Source organism: Hyposmocoma kahamanoa, unplaced genomic scaffold (genome assembly GCF_003589595.1).
Source record: "Hyposmocoma kahamanoa isolate Upper Pololo Valley unplaced genomic scaffold, ASM358959v1 160, whole genome shotgun sequence".
Classification (NCBI taxonomy): Eukaryota; Metazoa; Arthropoda; class Insecta; order Lepidoptera; family Cosmopterigidae; genus Hyposmocoma; species Hyposmocoma kahamanoa.
Genome location: NW_020653575.1, coordinates 4858814 through 4875324, shown reverse-complemented (window position 1 = coordinate 4875324; position 16511 = coordinate 4858814). Strand labels below are relative to the sequence as shown.

The window sequence follows — 16511 nt, the reverse complement described above, 5'->3', positions numbered from 1 at the left end:
TTAATAATTTTATTACAATTAAGTTTATTCAATTGTTTTTTTGTGAAATTACTCCACTAGTCTCATTGACTTACAATTATATGGACGTCGGGTCCGCGCTAAAAAGTGTCCGAACTTATAGGGCGTTAAAATCGTATACAGAGCGTCATTCACGCTTTAGTCTTCGTTTGTTCGACTGACAGCGAAGCAAGCAAAATTAGACAGTACTGCGACGACATTACAATTTAAATTCAACGTTTTAGTTTTTTCATATTCCTTTACATGTCACTACTTTTAAATAGGTTGACTTGGGACATTTTTTCGTGGTTTTTGTATTAGACCTGTCGTCCATTTATTTATAAGTCAATGACTAGTCTATTTATATATAAAATGACTAGTCTGTTATAATTATTAATACAAAGTACAAAGTACAAACACTTACAATATGACTAGACACTATGGTAACCTCCAACCAAATCTACCCACTAAACCCTGGTTTTTTAAACGTCGCGATTTGCCTAAAAACATCACTTCCACTATTATTCGTTTGCGCTTAGGCCATGTTTGCACACCTGTATTTTTGCGTAAAATCAGAGTTCGAGATCACTCTCTGTGCGAGTGCGGCCTGGAAGACGGTACCTTGGAACACATTTTTTTCAATTGTCCTAATATTGCTGTTCCACTTTATAACTTACTTTCTCCAAAATTCCCCCGCCCCATTAACATAAACAACCTCTTAACTTTAGTGTTCTCCCCCCATATTGTTACTCTATGTAAATTTATCCACTTAAATAACATATATTTATAAATATTGTTTTGCTGTTTTGTTTTACATTCTCAACTGAGTACTCCCGTAGTCCAACTTACCAACACCGGTTAATGTCCTATTAGAGCTTAGCAAAAAATTTTTTTTTGTTTCGTTTTTTTTCTTTCAACTGTGACATTGGCAAAATCATCAGTTCTCATATTGATGGAGCCATAAAAATAAAAAGTGAAGTGAAGTGAAACACTTACAAAAAAATCCTTCGGTCCGGCTGGATTCGAACCAAAGTCTTCTAGCTAACGTGGCAGACGGAACGAACTAGCGGACCTTACGAATTTTTCCATGTGCTTGTTGCAAAAAAGTCGTTAAAAAAACCAAAACAAAGGCCTGCAATAAGTCCATTTTGTGTAGCCAGTCGGTAGTAATAATTTACTAAACTACCTCACTGGTGAGTGGAACTCTGGCAGCTAAATCAGGAGGTTCCAGTTTACAATCGCGGGTAGGATCAAACAAACGAACTTTTAAATTGGTTCTTGTTTGAGAGTTCTGGGGGATATTGTTACCCAGTCTGTCAGCTATTTAGTGGCCGTGGAGCTCCTTGTGAACGAGTTCGTCCAGGGAAGTGCTGCCACCTTACCTATTTTTGCCGCCAAGCAGTATTGTCAGCATTACTGTGTTCCGGTTTTGAAGGGCAAGGAAAAGAGGGTGCTGGTAAAATTACAGGCACATGGGACTCGTCAACTTATCTCTCAGGGTGAGGGGCGCAGTGGGAGTGCTCCTCAGATCATTGCGATTTAAAGCTCTGAGTGGCACTGCAACTGTTTTGGACAGGCGTGTAGCTTACCATCAGGCTCACGACTGTACTTCATTCCCACCTCGAAGGGCTCCTGTGGTTACGACTGACCGTCTTCTGAGCTGGTTCTGGGCTGAGCGTTCAGAATACACGGGATTCTGCAGTGAGTCTTCCAACCTGACGTTCGCGGAATCGTAGTCATATACACACAAAAGTTAAATTGACATTTGATTGTCTGATATTAATGTAAAATTTATTATTTCCAGCAAATCCAACATCAATACAGAGGTCGACTTGGCACCACAGGCCGGTACTGGGGCAGTATGTCTGAAGGGGGCGGAGTCTCGTCCGCCGGCGGCGACACTGGCAAAACCAACCTCATAGTCAACTACCTCCCGCAGACGATGACGGAAAAAGATCTATACGCTATGTTCATGACCATAGGACCTATAGAAAGCTGTCGAGTTATGAAAGATTTTAAGGTATTTAATTACTCTATCTGAAAATCTGTAGATTCTTAAGAAGACGAAATAAAGGCCATCCATCCCTGGCAACTCATCAGGCAAATGGGCCAAAAAATTCTAAATATCAACTCTCGTTTGCACTGAAATCACTAATTTGAAAGCTGTAACAGTACAGCACCAACAACTGATCTGTGCGTATGTCTCCGTATATTAAAAAAAAATCTGTTTTTATTGTAATAAAGTTAATATCTCCAACAATGGGAGGCTCTTCCATTCGGTGATGTGGAAAAAACAGCAAAACATCTAATTACAAAACAAATGGAATCACATTTCATCGGTAATTAAATATTGAATATGTATTTTTTAAATTTTCGTCCATTGTAGCAAAGTTCAAGTTAAACTGATCAATTTGAAGTGAAACAATTGACGACACCCGTCAATTCTTTCGAATTTGGGCTGGCCAATCGGAGCGCAGTTGTCACCGTAATGATTTGGCAGAATAGTTTTCAAACAAATTAAATGACATTTCGTCTCTATTTCTGGTTATATACTCGATAAGTCATATCGTTTAATAGCAGTAGAGTTCCTTGTGAAAGTTTCATCCAAGGAAGGACTGCCATCATACCTATTTCTGCCGCTAAGCAATAATGTGAGCGTTACTGCGTTCTGGTTTTGAAGGGTAAGGCTGCTAACAGATTGACTGCAAGTTTGCAGTTAATGCGTGAAATCGTAATCAACTTCGTGCAGCCGAGACCTCGACTGCATGAAGTCACATACTCGCTTCACTCGTGGTTCGATCTTAGAATCCTTCGTTTGCTCAGGTTTCAAAACAGGCACTCGCGTCAAACAAATTTGCAGCCTTGCATAAAAAAATAACTATTTTTTGCTCTGTTAACACTTTAGGACATGTAATTGTGACTCAAACTTAGGAGATGATTTTTTAAACTATTCACTATCTGTCTGTGATATCGTAGCTTCCCAATCGGATATTCCGATTACAATAGGGCGTTTGTGTTTGTAAGTTGAGACCTCGCTTTGAGATCTCGGAGAAAATCAATGAACCCGTACTGAAGTGGGAAGAAGCAAGAAGGTTTTATCCGTCTTTATTTACAACAAAAGTTTAAACTAACTTAGCTACTTTATTGGCTTTCAGACTGGTTACAGTTACGGGTTTGGGTTCGTTAACTTTACTCGAGAAGAGGATGCGGCGCGTGCCATCGACACCTTCAATGGTTACCAGCTCAGAAATAAGCGGTTAAAGGTAAAGTACTTAACAATATCTTTTTTGTTTAAAGCCCCGCACTAAGGAAACCCTGTATCGTGAGTGCCATGGACACACATATAGACAACCACAAATTATACCCAAACTCACGAGAGAAATAAATCCAGCATGTCAACCGTTCGCCAACGGAGGCAGTTCAATATATCGCACTGCTATTACAATGGTGTTGTAACTCAAAATATGTGAAATTCGAGATTGTTATCGTTGCTGAACGTAAAATTTGATTCTCTGCACGTCAACAAAACCGTCGTTAGAATATTGTAAGAAACAATTAAAAGATATCTACTTAACTCAAAGTGATACTAACTTTATGTGAGCTAGTTCTGCCCAAAACAGTCCTTACTCAAAAATATGACATTATTTTTTCGCTTAGGTATATTTTTAAATATATTTGGGAAGTAGGAAATTGTTTAGATGACTGTAATAAACATTTACCTGTACATAAAATAAATATTAATGGACTTTCTCGGGAAGTGAGTAATTCGTTTTTCATTGATTCTGAAAAAAATACACTTTTTTAGTTAATACACTATTGTATTTACAGCGATATAATCAACAAATATTAACATCGTTTTAATTTTTATAGCAAAGTACCAGAATCACACTTGGCTTCTAACTAGGGTATACTCTGTACTATGCGGACCACGTAAGAAATAAAAAACAAAGGAAGTGCCTAAAGCCTCCATTACTATGAGAACCGCTGTAGCCAAACCTCACACATTCATAATTTCTCATATCATATTGGAGTCTCAATCTATATATCCCATTAGTCTGACATTGTTATATATAAATATGTATATTAAATATATGTGTGTGTGTTATATATCGACCCCTCCTACGTAAAGTATCGTATGTCGAAATTGCCAAGTTTACAGGGGAGCGTTTTAAAGTTCTGAATTCAAAATGGGAAGGGTCAATATTATATATTTATATGTATATAGGTTGCTTATATAAGTATATAGTTAGTCATATTGTACTGTTTTGTGTGCAATAAGTTTAAATAAATAAATAATTTGAAATACTATGAAATCTTGGTAATGATTGGTCGTAGTTTCAAATTTACAAAGAAATAACAAATTGTGGACTATTAATGTAATTTCAACTTTACCCTGTCGGCACATCGTTGAAAGTTTGAAAGTCTAGTAGCAGTGAAAGAGTTCGTCCAGGGTAGCACTGCCACCTTACCTATTTCTGCCGCCAAGCAGTAATGTTAGCGTTACTATGGTCCGGTTTTGAAGGGTAAGGGTGCTGGTAAAATTACAGGTACATGGGACTTGTCAACTTATGTCTCAGGGTAACGGGTACAGTGGCAGTGCCCCTTAGATTTTTGCAATTTAAAGCTCTGAGTGGCACTGCAACTGTTATGGACAGGTGTGAACTTACCATCAGGCGCACGACTTGTTCGTCCCGTTACTTGATATTAGAAAAAAAATGTTCAATACTATCAATACCTATTGTTACAAATTACGACGATTTTATATTGCAATTTCAATCAATGTGCTGCCATCTAGCGGTTAATATCTGAACGAAGACGAATTCGAGATGTTTATTTAGTTCTGAAAAAAGCGACCATATTGCAGCGGTATTAGTACATAACTGCCAGTAGTAAATTCTATTATGATAACTAAAAATATGAAAATTGATTAAAATTAAATAAAATAAGACTTAGGGTCGTATTCCAGAACTGTACTCAATGCTCAAGTCAGGATTTGAGCAGACTTAAGTATGAGTTCAAGCACTGGAAATACGACCCTGATGGCAAGGACTTGAGTATGATTTTCAGTGCTCACTGCAATACTCAAGTCCTGACTCGAGTATTGAGTAGAGTTCTGGAATACGACTCTTAATGATGATAAGAAACACTACCATAGATAATATTACAAGTGCGACTATCATTTTTGCACTCCAATCTATTATTCTATTTATCTATTACTCTATCTATTATTAATCTACTATTTTCGAGGTTTTGCGCGAGATAATTGACACGACCATAACGTACAAAGCGAGAATGACTGAGCTGAAGTTTGCTGAACTCCGCGAACTGTTGGCTCACGTGACACTTCTACTGTATTTATTCTTCTGTGATGAGTACTAAAGCAATGAATTTAACTCCGAGACACTTGAAACTATTTTCACGTCAATACGTAACACATTTCAGGTGTCGTACGCCCGACCGTCGGGGGATGATATAAAAGACACAAACCTGTACGTGACGAATCTGCCGCGCGCGATCACAGAGGAACAGCTGGAGACAATATTCGGCAAGTACGGCCGGATAGTGCAGAAACACATTCTCAGGGATAAAAGCAACGGGTCGCCTAGAGGTGTTGCCTTCGTTAGGTGAGAATATCTGTCCATTTTTTAATCTATCGGCAAATAAGCACACGATGTAGTGAAATGTTTTTAATTGCTTATAAAGGTTTTTTTTTTAATTTAGTCCCAATGCCTATGCCTTATAAGAAGACTCAAGGTCACGCAATGGAGATGTTTGGAGTTTCACTGAAAGAACGAAACGAACGAAAAGAACTTACTCTCCGTAAGCGATATATACCAAACGTGACCATCTTTTTTTCCTTCAAGGCGGGACGCGTGTAAATTTATTGTTATTTTAAAAATAAAAAAACATGCTTATAATAGTTACGAAATGTATAATGAAATAATGATTTAAACAAAGTCAAATAATCATTTATTTCATAGGTAAAATTTTTACACTTGAAAACGTTATGTTTTAAGCTACTACTCGTTCACTATGTTGATCTCCCTGAGAATAACGAGCAAGAAACTCTAGGGATTGCTCTTTTCAAATAAAATTAAATGCTATAGAATACATTTTGAATCATATTTGTGTGGAATCTAGACTCACGTTGTCTTTTCATATATCTTTATCTAACACATAGTTAATGAAACTATTTTTCAATTATTTTTTTTTATTTTTCATTTTTTCAAACAAACCGACGTTTCGGGCCCTTTACAGGTCCCATGGTCACGGTTGACTGGTTGAAAAAACAAATATACGCGATTTAAATCCGGAAAAATAGTTTCATTTCCAATGTGTAACAATCGCGAAAACCTAAGAACTCGATAACACATAGTTTACAATTTTGTAATATGACTTTTCAATTGAAATACTTTTATTGTAACTTTCAAGCTTAGGCAATGGTATAATAGTAATAACCATAAAAAAAAGAATTTGAAATATTTAATGATCAAAAATTAAAATGAGAACACATCTTGTGTAGGCCTGTGGGTTTGGATTTATATATTTTTCGGACGAGTAAATTTACATTCATTTGTCGGGTTTAGCTTTTAAATACGTTCCACGGGCCGAGACCGGCACCGCCACCGATTCATTCCCGCGAAAAACACAATTGTGTAAAAGGCGCGGGCAACATGGCTAACTACGCTTTCGCGTCATTCGTTTAAATTCATTGTCACGTGTCCTGTTTAGTAAAATTTTGGGAACAGCGAGACATGAAGCTTAAAACTCACTCAAAGCGGGACGCATGGTCACGTTACATATACCCAAAGAATTGCAAAACGTGAGTGGCAGTGGACGGGGCACATTCCTCGCAGAACAGATAGCTGATGGGGTTTAAAAGTTAGACTCTGCGTGGGCGAACCGCCGACCGTTCACAAGGTGGACTGATGACGTGGTTAAGGTTGCGAGAATCCGCTGGATGCAACCAGCGCAAGACAGGGCGTTGTGGCGTTCTTTGAGGAGGCCTATGTTCAGTAGTCTTTGAGACTTTTTCAGCTGAAATGATGAAAAATATGAGCTTAAACACGATAATTCTGCTGTGGTGGAGTTGTATAGTCTGCAGACTGTCTTGCTTACAGCATTAGATCAAGACATCGAGTATATCACCAGAAATAGAGACGAAATGTCATTTAATTTGTTTGAAAATTATTCTGCCAAATCACTACGGTGATAACTGCGCTCCGATTGGCCAGCCCGAATTCGACACAATGGACGGGTGTCGTCAATTGTTTCACTTCAAATCGACCGGTTGAACTTGAGCTTCTATTTGCCGGCATTTAATGAAGTAAGGTACAAAATAAATATTGAAATCCAAAATGGTTTCCACTCAGCATTTAGAGTGACACGGTGACTTTTAGCAGCGATGCAAACGCGCGTTCGTGAAACGTGCGATTTCATTGAATCCCAATAGTAGCGATGCAATCGCGCGTTTATGTCGATGCTGTCGCGCTTGCATCGCGTTTGCATCCCTGCATAAAGTAGACGATTAGCGACTGCATCGATGCTGCATCGCGTTTGCATCGTGTTTGCGCCGCGTTTGCATCGCTCTAAAAATCGCCGTGTACGTGTGTAATCGCTCTTACATACCGACGCTTACTTATATTCTGTGCTGATATTCTGCTAGTATGTATTTTTTTACAGATTCGACAAAAGGGAAGAGGCTCAAGAAGCGATAGCAGCTTTAAACAATGTGATACCAGAGGGCGGTACCGAACCACTTAGTGTAAAGGTACTTGTTACTATCAAAAAATATTCTATCATATACGGAGCTTAATTCTGTGTACCTGTTTACAGTGGTTTATCTATAGATCTCCTACTTTTACAATTGAAATAACCCATTGTAAAGACAACCATGATGACCAGATATCGGAATAGAAGTGTATTTAGACTAAACTTTACAAGTAGTGCACATAGAGTTGATAATACCTCCCTTTGAAATCTTGGAATTATTAAATATATAATTTTACAGACAAAAGTTTTCATAAAATACATAAATTGTAGCAATAGCGCTGCTTGTGAAAGAGTTCGTCCAGGAAAGTACACGTTACATATTACTGCCGCCGAACAGTAATGTGAGCTACGTTCTGACTTTGAAGGGTGCTGGTGAAATTACAGGCATATGGGACTTTTCAGCTTATGTCTCAGGGTGATGGACGCAGAGGCAGTTCACCTCAAATCTTTGCGATTTAAAGCTCTGAGTGGCACTGCAACTGTTATGGACAGGCGTGTAATTTATCATCAGGCGCACGACTTGTTTGTCCCATCACTTCGTATTATAAAAAAAACCACTACTGTAATAAAGTAATCGCTAGTTACACATTAAATATGTGTCGAAATATGGGTATATTCCGGAAGGGGGAGGGATCAAGGGAGACGTTGAGCGAAATTCTTGTCACTGATAACATCAGTTGGTTGCGATTTATTCGTTTAACCACTTTTCCCAGTAGTTAGTTGGAAAGTACAAAAGATGGACAGGTAATGACAGATTTTAAATGTCATAGCGCAAATTCACAGAGAGCGGCCGCATTGGGTTGTTCACTTGCCAAAAAACTCATTGAAAATGTCAATGCGCGCTTGTTTATAAAACATTGGCCATTAATTATTTTCCTCCTTATTTTCATATGGCAACCCTGGAAACGATCGTCATGGCATAGGACCACGTCAGATGACTGTTTAAACTGAATAGCTTTAAACGACACTAATGCCGCGCGCCGTTCCCTCTGCGATCCAATTAGAACTGTTAAAGTGACATGACATATTTTGTAAACAAAGAAATCGTGATCGAGACTAGGTAATGGGATTTGTAGATAGCTTATTAGTTTCTCTAATAATTGGAAAACAACACGTAATGTAATAATATTAATTGCCTAGGTGGTCGAACGGTTACCATGCCGGACTGCCACGCACAGGTCCCAGGTTCGATTCCCGCGTCGGGAGAAAATATTTGTATGGCCTACATTTATTTCTGGGCGTAATTTGTGGTTGTCTATGTGTGTGTGTCCATGGCACCCGCGACACAGGGTTTCCCTAGTGCGGGGCTGTGTTGAGTGTGTGCGTTATTATTATTATAATATATTAGCTAACATTCATTATTTATTAAAGTAGTAAATTACGTAAACAATAAACCCAATTCTGTAAATGGCTCCGACATATACAACAACACAATAATTTTGGGATTTTAGTGGGAGGTATTATCCACTCTATGTGTATGTATTCCTTTTTTGTCATATCAAGTAACGAAACACATAAGTCGGTCGCCTGGTGGGAAGCGACACGAAAATAAATAATTAAATGTTGTAGTGCTACTCAGAGCTTTAAATCGCAAAAGTCTTTGGGGCACTGCACTGCACCCGTCACCCTGAGACATAAGTTGACAAGTGTCACGTAACAAGTTAGTTACCTTTCAAAACTGGAACACACACTGGTGACAGTACTTCCCTGGACGAACTCTTTCATAAGGAATTCTATTACTCCTCTATTCGTATTTCGATCTCTGATGATGTCTTTTGATGTCCCTGGACTTGAGAAAAATAATTTTTAAGATTCACTACTACATTTCCTGGTAGCATGGCTTATAAAGACCTCCTCACACTAGGAAGTTTGAAGCGCTATAAATTTAATTGTAAGGTCCATTATCTATCAAAGGAAGCAGATAAGAGCTCGGTGTTACCCACCAATAATACTTACATATCGCAACCTTATAAATAAGACAAGTGGTGTAATCATTCAAATGTAGACATCTGCTTATATGTTCGCGTAATCTCGCAGTGCACTCAAGTTACGGCCATGGTCGTGTAATAAGAAGAAATAAGGCCCGCGGGTTTTATTTGTCTAGAGTTTCTTGCTTGTTCTTCTGAGGGAAGTCAGCATATTGAACGAGCAGTAGCTGAAAAGTTAAGTTTTGAAGTGTAAATTTATTTTACGTATGGTATAAAAGATTATTTGACTTTGATTCAACTTTGACCGAACAGGCGGACGTTACACTACCTTGTTTTATTAGACTATGCCGTCGAGTTCATAACCAGAAATAGAGACGAAATGAGAGCCATCCGTCCCTGTCAACTCATCAGGCAAATGGACTTTATATCACTTTCAAATATCATCTCTCGTTTGAGCTGAAATCACGAATTAGAAAATTGAAATAGTACAGCGCCAACAACTGACCTGTGTGTACGTCTCCGTATATTCTAAAAATATTAATTATTTATTGTAATAAAGATAATATCTCTAACAATGGGGGGCTGTTCCATTCGGTGGTGTGGAAAAAACAGCAAAACATGACGACATACGTCAATTGTTTCGAATTCGGGCTGGCCAATTGGAGCACAATTGTCACCATAATGATTTGGCAGAATAATTTTCAAACAAATTAAATGACATTTCGTCTCTATTTCTGGTTATAAACTCGATGGACTATGCCAACCGTGAGGGATAATATCGTGATAAAACTTGTTGGAAACCATTTCTGTGTGGCGGAGAATGGTCTAAACCCTTTCCTTAGAGGAAGCATGTGCCCAGCAATGGAACGTATTATTTGTTGGTAATTACAATGCTAGACTATAACTTCTTCACTTGATTTGGTTTATAATGGACATCAAAGACCTGTGTCGATCGATCAATCTTGATGACCCAGGTCGATCAATACTCGATGATTCGATCATATGTTCGATGCTTTAGCGTGTCACTCGTCGCTCACCATTACGACTGCTCTATCGAACAAATGTTCGACCCACAGCAAACAGTGTATCCACAGCAATAAGAGTGAGATAGTGAACCGGCGCGTGGGGACCGTGAGAACGAACGAGGCAACAATAATATTGTCAGTTGTAGACCGAGTGTGATGTGAATTGTTGAAAAACCTCTAAAAGTATGAAGTCCAATTTTGCGAGCATGACCCGCACTGGTTCGAACAAAAATGAATCTTTTAGAGGCCTACGACTTGGGTTATTGGGTACAGTTCGAATCATTTTGATTCGATCGAATACGATGGACACAGCTCTATATTATATACGATGAAGAGTCATGTGTGTACTGTGATGTGTGTGAGCGAGATAGAAACAATAACATTTGTACGATGTCATCCCCAGTGTTGTCGTAGTTAGTAAATGTACTGCTCTTTATCAATGTCCTTTTGCTATTCTATATAGTGTAAACTAACTTGTTGACAAGTTTACAACTTGATTGTAAACTTAATGGTTGATTGGCGGGATGGGTCTAAATTTTCCTTCTTGTACAGCCTACCTGGCGAAGTCTGGATGCGGCTCTTGCGAGCTGGCGACCGCACAGTCGCAACCGACTACATAGCGACACTATGGTACCAACTATGGTGCGATTTTTAGTCTGTCGATCTCGGGACGTAACTGCCTTTATGCTTCAATTGCGTTAACACTTATTCAAACTGATACGTTTGCGCACATTTAAATTGGTTTTCCTAGAACAAACCGCGCGGGATACACGCAATTACTTAATCGTATACCGGAAATACGGTTTTCTCGCGGATTTCAGTAAAATATTTCATTAAAATATTTTTTTGTATATTTCCGAGTAATAAATGCTAAATTATGATAAACGGATTATTATTTTGAAAATACGTTTAAGCTTTTTGAGAGCAAATGATCAAACAATGAATTTAGTATTAGCGTATAAGGCAGTTATTTCCCTTATTTTTTTAGAAAACTTTTCTGCGTTCCATGTACATATGTTGCAGTTATTTTTTTTTTATCTTCCAAAGTAGTTAGTCAAATGGAAGCTGCTTCTACCTACAGTCGGATTTTTAACTAGAGATAACAGACAGCTAGTTGCTATTGTTACTTTGAATGAAAATGATGTTGCTATGTTTATTCTATAGTGATACCTTTGGTTCTCAAAGAACTCACTGAATCACTCAACAACTTGTTTATAAAAAAAACGATTTAGAAAATTTGTTGAATCTTCTATCTACTTGCCAAGTTTTATCGAAATAGATTAATGGAAAGTGAGTGAATTGAAAAAGGAAATACGATAAACTGGATTCATCCACTAATTTTCCACTCGTAGCGGTGGAATATTTTCTTATATTTTTTATTTATTTCATTCTAGCAATATAACCTCCAAAACTCCTCCTTAATGAAGGTCGATAGATGTTGAGTTGGTACTCTCACCACAAATTAATTAAAATTCACATTGTACTTGACTTACACTCGTATATACTCCACATATCCGCAGACTATGGAGTAATGAAGTTGTGACACGTATAACAACGTCTTCGGTACCGCTGGACGCAATAGATGATTAGGGTCAGTCGAGACGGTCGGTTATGAACCGGATTCATCCTCTAATCTGGCCACCCTTAGTGAAATATTTTCTTCAAATTTGAACGGGACCACTACTAAGGCACTTCTTTCCAACAAAAAAAGTATTATGGAAATGGTTCACATGTGTCGAAGTAATCGGTTAACATACACAAAAAAAAACACTCGAATTGAAAACTTCCTTTTTTTGAAGACTTGTAAAAAGAAAGTTTTTTTAACCTCGATTGTAATAAAGCCCCATGTTCATATTTTATTAAAAGTGCTTTTCTCACATGAAAGTTATAAAGATATATGAACTACATTTGACTAATGATGTATAGGTATCGCTGCTTTTCAAGAATCCAAAATAGTTCAGATTTGAATCATTATTGAGATTTGTTTAGAAAATACTAAAGTTTATTTTGAATGGGACACTGAGCGTAATTGGTTGAAATAATCACATGACAATGTTGGGATGGTGTACTATATACACAATTTTGTAGGGAAATTAGAATAATGGCTCGGTCCACATAATGTAGAAACTGAAAGAACAAAAGGCTACCCCAAGACGGCCTATATACATATTCTAATGATGAAAAAGAAGTAAATCACGTGAAGTTAGGATTTTAAAATGAGGATACTTCATGAGCACGTCCTTTCGCTTCAAGAATTTTGATGGGAGCGATAACGGAACGGACCAAAGTACGATTAAAAATTTCAATAGTAACTGACCAGGAGCCAGAAAAGTGATAAAAGGTGAGATGACGATGAAGGAGCAAAAGTTATCGACCAAATTCGTTCGTAAAATCTTTAAACCTCTCAATAAAAGTTGTCGTTTTGCAGACGTGGCCTTATTACAGCGAGGATGCGATTTCTTGAACAATATTTACTCTTTGCATACATTCTTTTGTTACCAAAACTTTTAAATTATAAAAAGATATTATTTACATTGATGATGTAATGAGCGAGTCAGTGAAGTCGATCCTTTAAGACAACGCTATTTTTAACCGACTTCATAAAAAAGGAGGTTCTCGATTCGATTGTATGTTTTTTTATGTATGTTACGCGATAACTTACTGTATGTTTTTTTTGTATGTATGTTATGCGATAACTCCATTCGTGAACCGATTTTATATTCTTTTTTTGTTGGAAAGAGGGGTACCTCAGTGGTGGTCTCATTTAAATTTGAAGAAAATGTTCCACTTATAATAGTTGCAATTTAGGTGACTTTTGAGGTTAGTTTTTTAGTACTCTGTACTGATTTTGTTACCAAATACTTAAATCTTATTATGGAGATATAATTTACATTGATGACGTAATGAGTGAGTCAGTGAAGTCGACCCTTTAAGACAACACTATTTTTATTTGATCAAAAACTGGCAACCCTTTTAAATATTATCTCTAATTCAAAATGCGACTGTACAGGGTTTTTTATTAACCCGTAATCTCTACGGTATGAAACAAATAAAGTAACTCCATCGCTTTCTAAAATTCCGACAAAAAGTTTACATAGAATAATAATTTACTTCATATCACAATATTAATAATAAATAATACGATACATCATAATATTATTGTCTTTTTATAAACGTCATAATATGAACCGTATAAAAAAGCTATTAAAATAAAAAAGGATATTTTTACGTAAAAATTGCTAATTTTTCCACGAAATATATTTAGTCGACTAAGCAGATGGAAAGAGCTTGAAAATGTAACCCAACTATATCAATAAATACCTCATTTTTGATAAAATTGACTTTTACGCCATTTGTTCCCCGAAGTGTTGAATTGTTTATATAAAACAATATGATGGAACAAAAATTTAATACGAAATAGGGTCAAAATACAGTGACATTCAGAAAATAAAAATACAATTCGCGAAAGAAATATTTCTACACTGTTAGGTCCAGCGCAAACTGGTGGACAGCAGGGAGAGCGTACTGATGAAACATGAGCTCTAGCAATTTTTTTTAATTTAAATTTAAGGAGCTTTGCTTTAAATAGAAAACCACCTTGAGACTCGGACATATTAACTAAAATAACGGATAACTCGCGTATTTAAGTCGAATTATTGCTCGACATGTTTCAAACAAATTCGTGGTCCTGAGCTTTGTAATGTCGCTCTACGGAGCTCCAACAATGAGCACGAACGTCCAGCGCATAGTCCGCTGGAATACCGCGCCACCCCCCGACGTGTCACCAGTCGCTCCGATTTGATACTGTTTCATTAGCTACTATGCATTCAGGCAGGCGTATAACGGTGGATTCCGGCGTACGCCAGTGGATTCCGTCGCATGCCGGTGGATTCCGTTGCGATGCTCCGAGGTCGGTCACAGAAATTACCTTATTTCAATTCTTGTAGTATAAAATATAAATGAATAAATATAATGTCCTCTGCTTTTCTAGTCCGCCGGTTAGTACTGGTCCTTTAGGTTCATTATTTCGTAAAATCAGTCACAATGAATTATAAAAAATGTCGTAGTTTGTACCATTTTTACACATTGAAAACCGATTTTAGCTCTTGATTTGTTTGGTTAAAAGAATCTGTTCCAAGTCGTAGAACCAAGTTATTGGTTTCAATTATAGGCACGTCATATTAAGAGATTACGGCTTGATAAAAAAATACCGTGTAGTTTTTTCTTTTGGAACTATTTATTAGTCCCTTTTAGCACGTTTGGACGTAACTTACAATTTTGACAGGATATAGTTATTTGAATGAATGAATGAACGAACGAATGAATATGTGAATGAATTAAAGCACATTAAAAACTACAATGATAATATGGAACAGTTCTTTCCAGATAAGTATAGCATAGAAATTTAGGAGATGCAAAGCGGTTGCAACCAAAGAATATCTTCTAATTTAATAAGTAGACTATATATTATCATGTATTTATGGTAGTTAAAATCCTTTGTGATAAGTAATAATTTGAGAATAATTAATATAATAGATTCGTAAATAAATCGAGATCGTCAATATTTTAAGTTACGTGTATTAATGTACAAAGGGACGAATTGAGGTTAATTGAATTTTTTTTCAACATTCTCTGTTAAGTGGTTCATAGACCGAGGGAGACGAGAAATCTCTATGTCAACGATTGTATCGTAGCTTTATCAATTCTGCTTCCATGAATTTTTATTTTCGCTTACGAATATACGATATTAATCGCCTTTATCACAATTTCTTCAGTACTAGCAAATGTAGATCTTATTAGACATACTTTTTCCCCGTTATGAATGGCTTTTGGTAGCTTTTCAACCTTGGATTTCTTATAAATGTAATGTTAAGTAACAAAGAGCGATACCGTACACTATTCTTTGTTTTAATAGAAATAAATTTTGGAAATAATAAAGGTTCCGAAAAACAAATGTAATTGTTCCGAAAAGTAAACTGAACCTAACTGTAACATTAACTAATCTGCTTTAAAATGAGTTACTGAAAAATACACACAGGATATATCTACAAAATCTATTATATTATAGCAAACAATATTTTTACAAAAAGAAAATTCTTCCGAATAATATAGGTAACTAATAACTTATCGAAGCTTTTTTTTTTATAAAAAACAAGTGCGCTTTTAACCTCCATCTCACTTGACGGAAGCGACGATGGGGTCGAGTATGTAACATACGCACCTAAATAATGCCTATTCAGTCTCGCCTTGAAAAGCTCCAAGTTATAGAGTTCGGGGAACAAGTCTGCAAGCAAGGAATTCCACTCTCTAGCCGCTCGCCATATAAACGTGGAAGCGAAACATTTCGTGCGAATCCTGGGTATATCCACAACATAGGGGTGGAACTCCACCCCTACGTCTAGCCACCCGATGATGAAAAGGGGACGGCGGAATCAAATTATGCAATTCCATCCCACACTCTTCGTGATATATCCTGTAGAATACCGATAAATAAGCAGGCAACTCTACGTATATCCTATGTTGTCACTAATAGGCGATTTTATATGAAAAAGACTACAATGAAGTTAGTAGAGTCGCATTACGTCAGAAAGATTTTTCGGAACTTTCAATATTTAATTCGGTAGTTTCCGTATTTTTGTTTACACAAAAATTTTTCGGTAACTTATTAGGAGAGGAGATTAGTTATTGATCCACGTTACTAATTATTTTAATCTGTCGTCCGTTTTCGTTCGATTTGCAGCCAACTCTGCTTCTTGTAGACAATTCGACAAATCTGTGGCAACTTTGG

General features: G+C 37.0%; 1 protein-coding gene across 2 annotated transcripts in view; it reads left to right on the top strand.

The window, feature by feature from the left end:
- The window catches only part of LOC113240626 (sex-lethal homolog), a 64480-nt gene that overhangs the window by 26449 nt on the left and 21520 nt on the right, over positions 1 to 16511 (top strand). For both annotated transcript variants that reach the window (XM_026477963.1, XM_026477964.1), the window contains exons 2-5: positions 1802 to 2017; positions 3153 to 3260; positions 5440 to 5621; positions 7681 to 7768. In XM_026477963.1, the coding sequence (XP_026333748.1) occupies positions 1802 to 2017; positions 3153 to 3260; positions 5440 to 5621; positions 7681 to 7768 (594 nt within the window). The remainder of the gene's footprint in view (positions 1 to 1801; positions 2018 to 3152; positions 3261 to 5439; positions 5622 to 7680; positions 7769 to 16511) is intronic.